A 13,696-nucleotide genomic window follows, 5' to 3' on the forward strand; every position below is an offset into this window, starting at 1 on the left:
TTTTTTTTTTCAAAATTTCTATAATTTTCTCATTTAACAATCTCTGATAATCTGTTAATAGCATTTATTTATATATTCAGGGTATACAAATTAATGTAGCTATATTCATTAGACAGGCGTAGTCTGGCCTGAATAGCAATACTGGTCTGTTCAACGTTGTAAAACGTTTGTTTTAAAGTAAACGTACAGCCTAATTGTTGACATTTTTCATGTAAAATGTGTTTTTTAAAGAACGTACAAATGACAAGTGTGACCACATATGGCATGTGTATATATTTTTTCAGAAGGCAAACAGTAACTTCAGGAGTCTTTGCTTTGAAACGCGCGCCGTCCATCAGAATGAGGCGCGTGCGGTTGCAGCTTCACCTGTCGCTCACTGTTTGCATTTTACTGTGGAGTACCGCAGGTACCGGCTTTATGTGCCTCTTGTGTTCTTTCAGTCATTTTAACGGTTTTGCGTATTTTCATATCATTGTTGTCATCAGGGGCGCCTGCAGGACTTCAGCTGAGGGTACGCAAAGAGACGGGGTTTTTTAACAAAGGTGTCTCTAGACACGTAAAAAATATTTTAACTCTGAAAACGGCAAAAAGCAATGGAATGGTCAAAGACATCCATCATATGTTCACAGGAAAACGACTGAAAAACACAAAAACCGATTAGGTCTCAGCTGAATTTTTTTAAAGTTAACTTTTAAAATGTAGTCTTTTGTTTCAGTTGTTTGTAGTTGATTGTTCACTCCATCCAGCACAGCTTGGTCTCTGCGTTCTTGTTTGTTTGACTGAGAAACCGCTTCAGATGATTCAACAGGCGGTGAAGAACTGTTAGTGTAATGTAATCTATTAATACGCACATTATAAGACGGCGGTAAAGTTAGTTTGACGTTTGACATTCATTAGACATTCGGGGTTTTTTGCCAATTAAACTCTTTGCAGCTTTTATGTTTTGAGCCCAAACTAACTCAGATAGACATAAATATATGCCCTTTATGTTGCACAAGGCTTAATTTCTAGGAATTACATTTTTTTTAACCATTTAAATTAATTAAACAATTTAACTACGTGACATTATAATATAAAACCAATACGGGAAAACATACCTGTTATCGCACAAAGCTCCGTTTTTGGAATTACAATTTTATGTTTTTTTATAATAATTTTACGACTTTTAATGTATGCAATAATATAAATCCATTAAACGACAACGCCATTTGATCTAAAGGTATCAACCCAACTGTAAAATATTCAGAATAGTATTCCCTATAATGCACAAGGCTTGGCTTTTCAGATTATGCCTTTACTGTTTTTATATACAGTACTGAATCCATATTTTTCATATGTTTTATATACTGTACCCACTTAAATTAATTAAACTCTGACACAGTTTGAGATAAAGGTATCAAACAAACTGTGAAATATTCAGAATATTATTAATAAGCCACTCTTTTTAAGACAATTAAGTAGCAGATATGAGTGTCATGTCATAAAACATTTTAATACGACTGAATTTATATTTAACGTGATCACAGTTGAATAAAAACACTGTAAGTTGTTAATTATTTAATTATTTTTGTTTAAATTCCACAATTATTTAAACAGCGAATAAATTATATAGGAAAGCCAGCAAGAATTTTCATTATCACATTATCACTGCAGTCTAGCATGAGTTTGAGCACTCTCCAACAACTCACATTATAATCACTGAAGCTCCCTACACCGTGAAATCAATCTCTTACGTGCATCATTGTTTATGATGAGAAAATTCAGGAGAAAGCAGAATTCAGTCAACGAGCGCTCGCACTGAACAAAATTCCAGCGCTTCAGCGATGACTCATCTGGACGCTTCTGATTGGTCATTGCATTCTTAACCTCAACAGAATCGTGTGTGATTGGTTATAATGCGCAACGCTGTACAAAGAGCGTAAAAAAGAAATATGATGCTAGGCTATGTGATCAGATCTAAATGTAATGCCGAAATCAACACTTTTCATTTCACTTTATTCGCGACATCCGTGATAGATTTAGTTAATTGTGCAGGGGCATTTTTTTGTCCAATTTGGAGGTATTTTTGCCTCAAGCCTCCGTTAATTTCAGACCTGTGGCCGGGAGAAGGCTTTGAGAGAGTGGTCCAAACTCGTTCGGCCAGTTCACTGAAAAGAGAGAACTGACTCAAAAGAAACTGAATGATCACGAATGTTTGGAATCGCTGGTTCATTTGACAGAAATATGGGACATAGCTAATTAGGTAATAACTGCTGAAATATTCGCAGGGATCATTTTTCTCAGTCAGAGCGCTCATGTACGCACAGTACAGCCGTACACCTGCAGGCGCCTCTGGTTGTCATCCTAAAAGCGTGATACAATAGATTTTAGTGACTGTCCTACTATCTCCGTCCTGACAGGAGCGCAGCGTGTCAACAAAGTGACCCCAAATTACGGAAGCCTCAATGGCGGAACGAGACTGACCATAGAGGGTCAAGGTATTAAAAAAGTCAACAATATGCTCTTAAATGAATCCCAACATTCTGTTCTGATTTAGCACATTTTGGCTTTATTATGGTTTAAGTTCTTTAAAAAGTATCGTGATTTTTTTTTCTCAGGCTTTGCTCAAGCCAGTCAGTTTAAGCTAAATGCCAATGACCCAAAATTTGGCAACACTGTGACCCTGGTGTCCCGCACCAGATCTGTTCCCTGTGACGTCGAGAGAGACTCCACTCACTCCACTCAGATCACCTGTTATACAAGGTAAGCAATGAATCACATTACCTTATTCTAGTTTTCTTTTATGTTGACTGTAGTCATTGCACTGTATTCAGTCAGTGCTCCTTCTAAGATTTTTAACATACTCATATGTGAATACCATATAGGGGAGATCAGGGCTATATATTAATGTATGAATGTACATTCTGACTAATTTATAAAACTGAGGAGAAGTGAAATAATTAGATGAACTTCCCTCAATCAACCTCAGGATCAGGAAATGTTTAGACTACATTACCTTTGGGAGAAATTCAGTCTTTTTCATGTAGTTACAAACCTAAAAGACTTGTTTTCTTCTGTGGAACACAAAAGCAGACATTTTGAAGAATATCCAATCAATAAAATGGCTACAAGAGCAGTCCGTTTGGTTTGTGTGCTAAAGTTTTCTGAACTCATACAAGATATGTATGAGAAACAGTCCAAAATTTAAATTTGAAAATGTGGACATTATAATTTCTGCATGAACTTTTATTCAGTGCTGTTCTAAGCTATCATATTTTTTATGTATAACATGTATAACAATGTTGATAGCGTGTGATTCTCAAAGAAAACTTTATACTGCCTCATGTTTAGAGCTCTGCCAGAGGATGACTATGAGGTGCGGGTCAGCGTGGACGGCATGCCAATTCCTTCAAGTCGCATTTGTAGTGGATACCAGTGGTATTACTGGTGCATGTTTTATGTAAGATGGACTTCATTGTGCTGCTTACTAAAACATATAAACCATCCTATCTTCTCTGTAAAATGTTACAATATATTTACAAAAACTGCTTTTACAGCCCCGTATATTCCGTACACCCAGCATTCAAAGTATCCGTCCACTCTCAGGCCCCCCAGGTGAGTTTGTTTCATTTTTATAATTACTCTTTGCCGCTTTGGTTTATAAAAATGACACCTTTCATTATATAAAAAAATGAATGAACTTTAGGGACTGTGGTGACACTGCGGGGAAGAATCTATACTGACGTGTATGGAAGCAGCACAGACAAAAGTTCCAGTGGCATGGCTGTGAGATTTTTAAGGTCTGGAACTATTTAATACACAATTGAAAATATAACTGAATGATACATATATTATGTGTCTTGAGATACGGAGTGCTTGTTTTAATGTGTTTTCTTTGAACAGAGCGTACATGGGAGGGATGCCTTGTGAACTTCTGAAACCCAATTCAGATGAAAAGTAAGTATTTTTCAATTTCAAACAGAAGAAAATGTTAATTAAATATGCATGCAGCTTCCACACACAATTTTTTTTTCAGGTATGGCCTCTATTTGGATTCTGATAACAGCCAATGGGGATATATGAGCTGTAAAATGACTGGAACATATGTTGGTGAGGACACGTCATGATGTTCAAGAATGATTCATTCATTTTAGATTTTTGTTGGATTAAATGTCGTTGCCTTGGTTTTCAGGACATCACAACCTCAGTTACATTCTCGACAGTGATTTTGGGAGGTCAGAAGAAGTTTGATTTTACTTTACACAAAATTGTTCATAAAAGTATGCTGTTGACAGAAAAGCCAACAAAATACATATTTTCTTTTTTTCAGGAGCTTGCCAGACTTTGGGATTTTCAGTATATCAGCACTGAACAAACTTGCCATGTTCCAAACATATGCAGGTGTGAACAATTTATTCTCCTTAAATAATACAACATGTGATTGCATACAAAATCAGATATTTTTGAAACCTCAAACTGTGTTGGTCTTTTTCAGAGGTGACGGGAGTTTCTCCCTCTGAGGGCAGTGTATTTGGTGGCACATTACTGACCATTCAGGGGCGCTACTTTGATGAGACTGACAAGCCAGCTATGGTCTTAGTAGGAGGTATATATAAAATGTATATATATATATATAAAATGAATAATTATAAATATTGAATACATATATAAATTAAATATATAAAATAATTAAAATATATTTGTACATGTAAAATTTATTTTTATTATTATTTATTTATTATTTAAAATTCATTTTTTAATAATGTTTTTTTTTCCTTAGGTCGTGAGTGTCAGGTTCAGAGCATATCAAATGAGAGGATTATCTGCATAACTCCTAGTTATGAAAGAACCAATATGACAGTGTTTCCTGGTGAGAACCTTATCTGAGATCAGATCTCTTACGGTGACATTATATTTCTGTAACAATTTTTCCATAGTCATTGTTTGTAATTCTGCATTTCACATGCGGGAACATCGAACTCTGTCACTGCTGCTGTGTCACGTTATCTCAACCAAGACCATGATTCATAGCTGACTTCTCAGAATAACACTGCATATCAGAGCCCATCACTTATTTGACACCAAGATGACTGGAGTTTTAACAATTCCTTTGTATTGCTTTCGTTGATCGTGCCATAAATCCATCTAAACTAAACAAATTGGCATTATTACATCTATAAATAAATAAATGTTACATAACTATTATATAAAATTTATTTATTTCTATAAATTTAATCTAGAACAGCATCTTTTTCTTGGCCAATAATGGTGGACATGTTCAATAGCTTTCTGTAGCCAAGACTTTAAGACACTTTACAGAAATTGAAAAATGAACCTTCCCTGAAAAACATTTACTAAAGTAAAGGGTTTGACAACAAGAACTGGTCTGTTTCATATACTATTTATGAAATTACACATTTAAAATTAGTCTGATAAAAGTATTGGCCTTGAATGGACAATGGTTAAATTGTGTTTGTAGGTGGCAGAGGATTTAAAATGGAGATGTGGAACAACTCCAGTCCGAACCTTCTAGAGGATGTCCTGAGTTATGATTCCAGTAGGTCTGGATATTCCGTCCAGTGGGTGGATTCGCTGTCCTATGTTTGGCCCGCTGAAATTGATAACTTTGTCGTACGACTGAGTGGGTTCTTTGTTCCGATGGAGACCGACAACTATCATTTCCAAATCAAAGCCGTCGATCGGTGCCAGTTATATTTCAGCAAGACAGGTCTTCCCAAGGATAAGGTACCTGAATGACAGTAAAATCAATAAAACCATTTAATAATTTCAGTAGTTATCAATGCAAGCAATTAAGTAGAGGTTAGTAACTTACAAGCATATCATACATGCAATATTTGTATAAAATGCAATGTAATATTTTCCTTAAACATTTTATTAAACTTAATCACACATTTTTTTATATTCAGGTCAAGATTGCACATCACTCTTCCTATACAAGCAGTTTCTTCAGCTATAACACCCAAAGGTCAGAGGTCATGCGCTTGGAGAAGGGAAAACCGTAAGTGAAGTTTTTCAAATAATACATAATGAGCAAAAAGCCATAAATGTATGCTCTCTATTAGTCTTTTTTCTACAGTATATCCCAGTCTTGGATCTAAAATAATTTTCTACACATGAACCATCTTTCAATGTGCTACAGGTATTACATTGAGATTTTAGTGCAAGAGTATGCAGGAACAGCATCAGTGGATGTGGCCTTTTTCAAAGAGATCAGCCCTTTCACGGCCCAGCAGACAACAGAATCTGTTAATGAGAAACAGCAGATTAATGCATACTATGATATACTACCTGAAAAACAGGTAAGTGAACTCACAGGAGCACTTCGGGAAAAGATTTTCTGGATAAGATAGAGGGAAGCCTTTTAAAATAATTTTCTGCATTGCTACTGCAGAAACTCAGCAGGTCTCAGATATGAACTTCTACCTGTACTGTATGTGTGTGTGTGTTTTTTTTTTAATTCTTCATTATTTTAGGTGGTTCGTTTCGAGGGATGGACGCCAATAACCCCCGTCAATGAGGTGCAGACTTTGAGAATCAGCAGCAACTGCTTCTCTCTGAGCAACTGCGAATACACATACTACTTCCTAGCATATGGAGGTCTTACAACAGGTGCATTACTTCACATAGCTCTATGCATGTGTGTTTGATGAGGTCCAATTTTCACTTGCTCCTAATATTTGCATTCACTGTTCTGCACTACCTCTAGAAGATGTTTGCATGTTTGTAATGTGTACTGGAATTGCTTTGCGTGTTGTAGGGCCGATCCCAGTTAGTGCTTCAGCGATGGAGTTGCAGAACGCACTGAATGATTTGTGGACGATTAAACCAGACAGTGTTACAGTCACAAAGCAAGAACTGGACACTGAGGCACTGTACAACGTGACATTCAACTCTAACAGAGGTGAACTTAAAAAATGACCACTATTCTTTGACTGATTACTCTGGCGTCTGACTTTGAGATATGTGCTTTAACAACCGCTTACAGATCTACACTAAATGTCAGTAAAAATATAAACTGTAAAAAATGTTTGTAATACTAGTGAAAATAAGGATCAATTTATCACTTTATAACGTATATGGTAAACTACAAATTATTATATAATTTATTGTGAAATATATGGCATGGTGATACTATATTTTCAATGTGCACTTTTTTAGTAAAACAATATTCAAATAATGTTTTTGTTAGTAAAAAAAAAATACTAGTTACTTTATAATTCACAGTAAAAAAAGTTGAAAGAATGTTCTCAGAAGTGACTGCATAACACACCATAATCCGATTGCATATTTTTTTATATATATTTTTATATGTTAGGGTGTTTTATTTTAGCTTTTATGTTGTTTGTGAAGTTTGCCGGTACATTTAACAGTATTTTGCTATGTTTTCTTAAATCTTGCAATTATCTCAGGGAACTTTGAGGATCTTGAATACTTTATCATGGACTCAGATATGAACATTACAGTTAGTGAGGATGTGAAAGGGCAGGCCAGCTTGGAGAAATTCACACTGCTGTGGGGTGGAGTTCCATCCCTCCCTCTGCCTTTCAATGCTTCTGAAACTGAGGTTTTTCTTTAGTTTATATATATTTTTTATTTAACATAGAATACAATTTTAGCTTTTACAGTATTGTGCACAAAACATTTTGAATGCTCTTTTGAAATATTCCTTTACTGCATGATGGGTTGCATCTGTTTTTTGTTTATTAAAGGTGCGTTCGGCACTAGATGTGATGGTCACCGCTAAATGTCCAGCAGAGATTCCAACCATGGAGAACACTAATGTGAAATTGTTCAGAGATTATGAGACCACCACAGGGGTAAGCAAAGCTGTAAAAGCACATGATCATGTATGTTCTATATGTATGTAACAACCTATTTCAAGTCAAGTTAGCCTTGCAAATGTTAAGTGAAATAAAGTTCTAACATTGTTGGCAAGTTGAAAACATCACCTTTCTGTCCAGCTTGTAGAGATTTCTCCTTGTTGAAACAGTTTTCAGGTTATCTAAGCCGTAGAGGGGTCCGGGTCACTGATTCAGAGGCTTTCTGTGGCCGCTGGTCGCTGAAGAACCCAGAGATTCTGTTCAATGCCAATGACATTACAGCGTCAGGAACAATCTACAGCCCAATAGCACTTCAAACGTACAACACTGTAAGCACCATCCAACACCTCAGAATCTCATCCTCATTAATGGATTTTTCCTTATGTATTTTTCAAGGAGTACATTTCATACAGTACATTTCTTATGTACACATCCCATTTTGTATATTTATTTTATTGTAGCTCTGCTTAGCCTACAAAGGGCGTCTGGTGAATGAATTGGGAATTTTGTTCAGCTACCAGGGGAATACTTACCGGGAGGAGAACATACGTATCTCTGTGCCGTTTGATTCAACGGATGAGTAAGTTTAATCTACTGAATAAACAAAGTTACCTGATGTCTTTCCTTTAGAGGATTTGTCATGATCACCTATGCAAGAGCAAAATTAAACCAATATCAAGGTCATTATGTTGTGGGTATAAAGTAACACTGTCATTCTCAGGTGGAACTACAAGTGTGTGGATCTCCTGGACTCCATACAGACAAACTACATAGGCTCCAACTACAAACTTCTTCAGTTCAGTGTGTATGGAGTGGCCGCTGACTCCGTTTACTTCATAGACGCTGTTCACCTTGGACGTGAAGTGACTGCTTTGGATTCTAATGGTGAATAGGAATAAGTTATTTTAATTGATGAATTATGGAATAAAAAATAAAAAAACTGGCATGGATGTAAAAACACTGGATAATTTATATGCTAATTATATTATATATGTATCTGCAAAGCTGGGTTTTTTTTCAATTAATTTTATTATTAAAAACCTTTTTATTATTATTTGAAAAAATATTATATTTTATTTTATTTTATTTTGAAGTGGTCCTTTTAAATTTCAATTAATTTCTATTTTCTCTCTCCACATGTTCAGTTATAATCCATAGAAGAAGACCACCTGCTCTAGCCAGTTCAGGACATTTCTTTTCAAGCATCTTTGTTAGAAAACAAGCAAATGCTTCACAAGTCAGCTATGAGATCACAGCCACACCTTACAACTGTGGCTTTGGTGTCCCACTGTTTGAAATAGGCTTTCTGGAGGTGAGTTAGTTCACATGAAGTTCAAATGAAACTCATTCTACAACGACTGTCTTGAAGTGGTGGAACTTCCTGATCTCTCTGATATTATGAGTGATGGGTGACAACAAAATAGGTTCTTGTCATATCTTTGACATTTGAGTTTATCGCTATGTCTCTGAATTGTTTCCTGCAGATAATTGTTGAATAGTGGAGTGATCCATGTAAGCTTTCTCAATCTTCATTTTTGTCCAACAGAAGATGCCAGACAGCACAGGGGACCGACTGATTCAAAGCCAAGGGAACGCCACCGTCACCATTACGCGCCCTCAAAAAGTCAGCCCACCTCTTACAGGAACATTTGACGTTGAGTTCTTTGGCCGACGTGTTGAAGGTAAGTATGTTGTCTGTGGTTTACCTGTTACTTTCCTATGTAGCTGCGGGAAGTAACTAAATAAGTTAGAACATGGAATTTCCTGTAATTGCACAACAGATTCTTGCTGTCGGATACTGTAGATCATGTTTCGATCTTGGAATTAATTTATTGAAATTGTGAACGGTACCTTCCTTTCTACATATACCACAACCTTCCAAGAGGTTTAACTGGTTTTTCATTTGGTATGTGGGGTGTGTGTTTCTTAGGCTTGGCAGTAGACATCAGCGCTGCGGACCTGCAATACTCACTGCAGGGGATCCCAGAGCTTGGCCAGCTGCAGGTGCAGAGATCTGGAGACTGTAGGGGCTACAGCTGGTACATCCAGTGGCTCACCATCCCTGGAAATCAGCCTCTGTTAAAGGCAAGAAAGAGTTCAGAGTGCTGGTACAATAAACCAAGGTTCCCCAAACAGGGGACTGCAAGTTTGTAGGGGAGCTGCTCATGAGAAATGCTAATGTGAATTTAAATAAAAGTGTTTAGTTAAAAAAAATTAAATGTGCATAATTTAAAAAATCTAATGCGTAAAATTAAAACTTTGAAATATACTTCAAATATATAAAGTCAGCATGAAAAGGTGTTTGCAACCCATCTTTCTTCTACATTGTAAAGTATTTCAGAGTGAAAAAGCAGAGCCAGACTTGACTTTATCCAGTGGGAGCAAAACAATGTAGCAGCACAACTGTTTTCAACATTGATAATTATAATAATAAATGCTTATCGAGCACCAAATCAGCATATTAGAACAATTTCTGATGTGACACTCAAGACCGGAGTCTTGGATGAATTAATATTTTTTAGCAATATTACTGTTTTACTGTATTTTTGATCAAATAAATGCTGCACTGGTGAGCATAAGATACTTTTTTTCAAAAACATTAACAAATCTTTAACCCACATTTTTGAACAGTAGTGTATATCTTAACTTTCTCAGGCTGTTCATTTCATACCTGGCTGTATTAACATGTTTTAATAATGTTAACCAGATCAATGCTTCCAATGTGGTTGGTGTGAACCCTTCAGTGACATCACGCAAGATCGAGCAAGGAAGCCTCTTCAAACAGAGAATTATGGGAGACTTTCTGCGTGTGCCTACAAATAAACCACAGGTGCATTTTTTTACTCATTGCTTTTACTGCAGTAATTGTGTTTGACCAACATTGGTCATATAAATGAAGCTTGTTTTTAAAGGCTTTTCCTCATGTTACCTGATGCTGTGTAGCATGCAGATTTCAATAGTGCTCCATAGAGGGTCAGCTGAAGGTCCTGTCTGGTTGTGTTGCTCTGTTTGAATATCCACTGTTCAGGGGATTTTGCAGGTCGAGGGGATTATGGCTAAACCAAAGAATGAAAAGTTCAGTTGTATTATTACAAGACAGACAGGTGTGCATCCTGTAGTATGAATGTGCATGATCCTATTAATATTATCCCAGTAGTTCAAAATTTTTTACTTAAAATGTACAATCCATTACAGATACAAGTTCACTTGAAAAAGTTAAACATTCAAAATAATACGAATCACTCTTAATGTTATATTAATGTACAATTTTGCATTGTTTTGCTCAATGTAAATGTACACTTAATGTCCATTTTATGTCTTGTGCAAAATCTGGATCCTGAAGCAAAACCAGATGAGAAACTGCTTTAGGATGTCAAGTCAAGTCAAGTCACCTTTATTTATATAGCGCTTTTAACAATACAGATTGTGTCAAAGCAACTGAACAGCATTAATTAGGAAAATAGTGTCAATAATGCAAAATGACAATAGTAAACACTCATTTTTCATCTGATGTCTAATATCTAAAATGCACATTCCTGTGCTTGTTATCTTTAAGGTGGAAGTTTTCATCAACGGTATCCCATCATGGTGTTCAGGGGATTGTGGTTTCACCTGGAGTCCATCAAAGACCCCAACAGTGACTGGGATCTCTCCTACGCAAGGTGGAGTGAATGATCAAGTCTCACATAAAAGCTGTCATCTCCATTCATAGTGGTGTTTAGTGGTTTATAGTAATGAAATAACTTGTCGTTCAGGATCCAGCGGTCTGGGAACAGTTCTTACCATAACTGGATCTGGTTTTGATGGTAGAAATGTCACTGTAAAGACTGGAGATGTGGAATGCTCTGTTCTACAGGTTACCAGTAAGTCAAAACCCATTAGAGTCATAAAATCTGTTTTTCTAAGGTGACATACTGCATTCAGATGGCATATCGCTTTTGATAAAACAATGTAAAAAACATAGCATCATTTGTCATTTTTAAGAAATATGAAAATTGTGCTATAATTTACTCACCCTCATGTTGATCCAAACCTGTATGTCTGACTTTCTTCTGTGGAACACACAATTAGACATTAAGTATTGTACTAGTCAAGCTTTTCCATGCAGTTACTATGATACATATGATACAAAGGCTTTCAAGCTTTAAAAAGAATGCAAAGCACCATAAAAGTATCATACGAGAGGTTCACAAATGGCACTGTATTCTAAGTATTCCACTGTATTCCTTTGTATGAGAAAACAGAAAGACATTTAAATCATTATTCACTCCTTTTCTGTTTCACAAAAGAAATAATACAATTTTACAGTGGTGATGTGATGACATAATTTTCAGTTTTAGTAAACTTTTCCTTTATGCACTATTTAAGCAAACATTTGATCAAATAATTTATTTGTGTTTCAGATTCTTCTATAACCTGCCAGGTCGGTCCCGCAAGTGCAGGTGTACAGCCAGTCTCTCTGAGTTTCTCTGTGCTGGGAAATGCCCAATACCAGAATGACAACAGCTTTAACTTCACCCATCTGTTAGGAGTGACCTCCATAAACCCCACAACAGGAAGTGTGGCAGGTAAAAGTAGCGTTACACTTCTTTACACACAGTGTGTAAAATAAACACATAAATACACGTACAAAAGTATTTGTCACTTGCATATGTCTTTCATACGTACCATACATTAGGGTACAAAAGTCTGGTACCACTAGTAAAATGAATGATTTTTTTTTTCATAAAAAAATTATATTAGATTATATTAGAAGAGCAAAGCTGAACTTGCACATTACATTCAAGACAGGTTTTGCTTTGTACAAAACCTGCTTACCAATGTTATCCCAACATATCCTGCAACTATTACTTTATCTTTTTCTGTATGTCTTCACAGGAGGGACGATTCTGACCGTGTCTGGCTATGGATTCAGTAATGATACCGCAGTCACCATTGGCACTCAGCCATGTAACGTTATAGAAGTGGAACTTTCCCAGTTGAGATGTATAGTTCCAGCTGTAAGTGAAAAGCTGGATTTCCCATGAAGATATATAAAAAAAGTCAAATTTAAAATCCTAAGTTTGTCAAGGTTAATTGAAACCTTTTTAAATTAAGTCTGTAATTGAATATAACAGTTATTATGAACATTTTAAATATAACATTTTATTAGTATTATTAACAAAACTCCTCAGGACGAATTCACCAAACAGTTACAGCACTTTTAATGTAAATTAATTTTAAAATTCCTGCTTTCACATCCTCTACAACCTGACAATGGACCTATCAAACCTTTATGCTTTTATGAATTTTGTGTATAACACAGGGGTCAGAAGGTGAACAGAGAGTAACACTTACCATGGCAGAGATGACAGCAGTATCAGATGGCTTTTTCACATACAGCACCAATTTGACTGCCTCAATCACATCTGTGAGCCCACAAACTACAACAGTATTTGGTAAGATATTAACATTTATGTATTTTCAGATGATTTTACCTAATTCAGTGCAGATGTGTTTAAAAGTCCATGCATTCCCCTGGGAATTAAACCCATGACCTTAAAACATTAAAGAAGCTGGGATATTTTCTAAATGTAATACTTTGCAAATATTAGACCCAGACAGTCACATTGGCAAGTACCATGAATTGCTTTAGATAGATGTTCAAATATCTTTTTTCAATGCCTATTCATTTTGTCAAAATTGGTGCCCCTGTAGTTGTTTGCAAACAGTCAACAGCTGATTGTATTCTGATCTGAGATTAAACTTTAAGATGATACTCCGTCTTTTGAACATATTCTATTTTTAGAATAAATCATACTTTTATTCACAAGAATGCAGAGTAGTAAATAAGGATCACTGAGCTTTCAGATCAATTCATATAAAGATTTAATTCC

The 13,696-nt window shown here is 35.8% G+C and overlaps 1 protein-coding gene across 1 annotated transcript in view; it reads left to right on the forward strand.

Moving 5' to 3' along the window:
* Positions 1–339: 339 nt before the first annotated feature.
* Positions 340–13,696, forward strand: part of LOC107563710 (fibrocystin-L-like) — a 37,374-nt gene continuing 24,017 nt past the window's right edge. Inside the window, exons 1-31 of the mRNA XM_016248656.1 lie at positions 340–406; positions 2,400–2,477; positions 2,598–2,742; positions 3,331–3,439; positions 3,537–3,594; positions 3,686–3,779; positions 3,883–3,936; positions 4,016–4,089; positions 4,172–4,214; positions 4,310–4,380; positions 4,475–4,585; positions 4,760–4,849; positions 5,459–5,724; positions 5,907–5,998; positions 6,140–6,299; positions 6,474–6,609; positions 6,758–6,901; positions 7,410–7,564; positions 7,710–7,817; positions 7,991–8,149; positions 8,282–8,400; positions 8,542–8,705; positions 8,966–9,132; positions 9,367–9,502; positions 9,751–9,905; positions 10,528–10,650; positions 11,377–11,482; positions 11,576–11,683; positions 12,224–12,388; positions 12,699–12,820; positions 13,126–13,258. Of these exons, the coding sequence (XP_016104142.1) occupies positions 340–406; positions 2,400–2,477; positions 2,598–2,742; positions 3,331–3,439; positions 3,537–3,594; positions 3,686–3,779; positions 3,883–3,936; positions 4,016–4,089; positions 4,172–4,214; positions 4,310–4,380; positions 4,475–4,585; positions 4,760–4,849; positions 5,459–5,724; positions 5,907–5,998; positions 6,140–6,299; positions 6,474–6,609; positions 6,758–6,901; positions 7,410–7,564; positions 7,710–7,817; positions 7,991–8,149; positions 8,282–8,400; positions 8,542–8,705; positions 8,966–9,132; positions 9,367–9,502; positions 9,751–9,905; positions 10,528–10,650; positions 11,377–11,482; positions 11,576–11,683; positions 12,224–12,388; positions 12,699–12,820; positions 13,126–13,258 (3,712 nt within the window). The remainder of the gene's footprint in view (positions 407–2,399; positions 2,478–2,597; positions 2,743–3,330; positions 3,440–3,536; positions 3,595–3,685; positions 3,780–3,882; positions 3,937–4,015; positions 4,090–4,171; positions 4,215–4,309; positions 4,381–4,474; positions 4,586–4,759; positions 4,850–5,458; positions 5,725–5,906; positions 5,999–6,139; positions 6,300–6,473; positions 6,610–6,757; positions 6,902–7,409; positions 7,565–7,709; positions 7,818–7,990; positions 8,150–8,281; positions 8,401–8,541; positions 8,706–8,965; positions 9,133–9,366; positions 9,503–9,750; positions 9,906–10,527; positions 10,651–11,376; positions 11,483–11,575; positions 11,684–12,223; positions 12,389–12,698; positions 12,821–13,125; positions 13,259–13,696) is intronic.

The sequence above is a fragment of the Sinocyclocheilus grahami genome, unplaced genomic scaffold (assembly GCF_001515645.1).
Source record: "Sinocyclocheilus grahami isolate Dianchi unplaced genomic scaffold, SAMN03320097.WGS_v1.1 scaffold887.1, whole genome shotgun sequence".
Classification (NCBI taxonomy): Eukaryota; Metazoa; Chordata; class Actinopteri; order Cypriniformes; family Cyprinidae; genus Sinocyclocheilus; species Sinocyclocheilus grahami.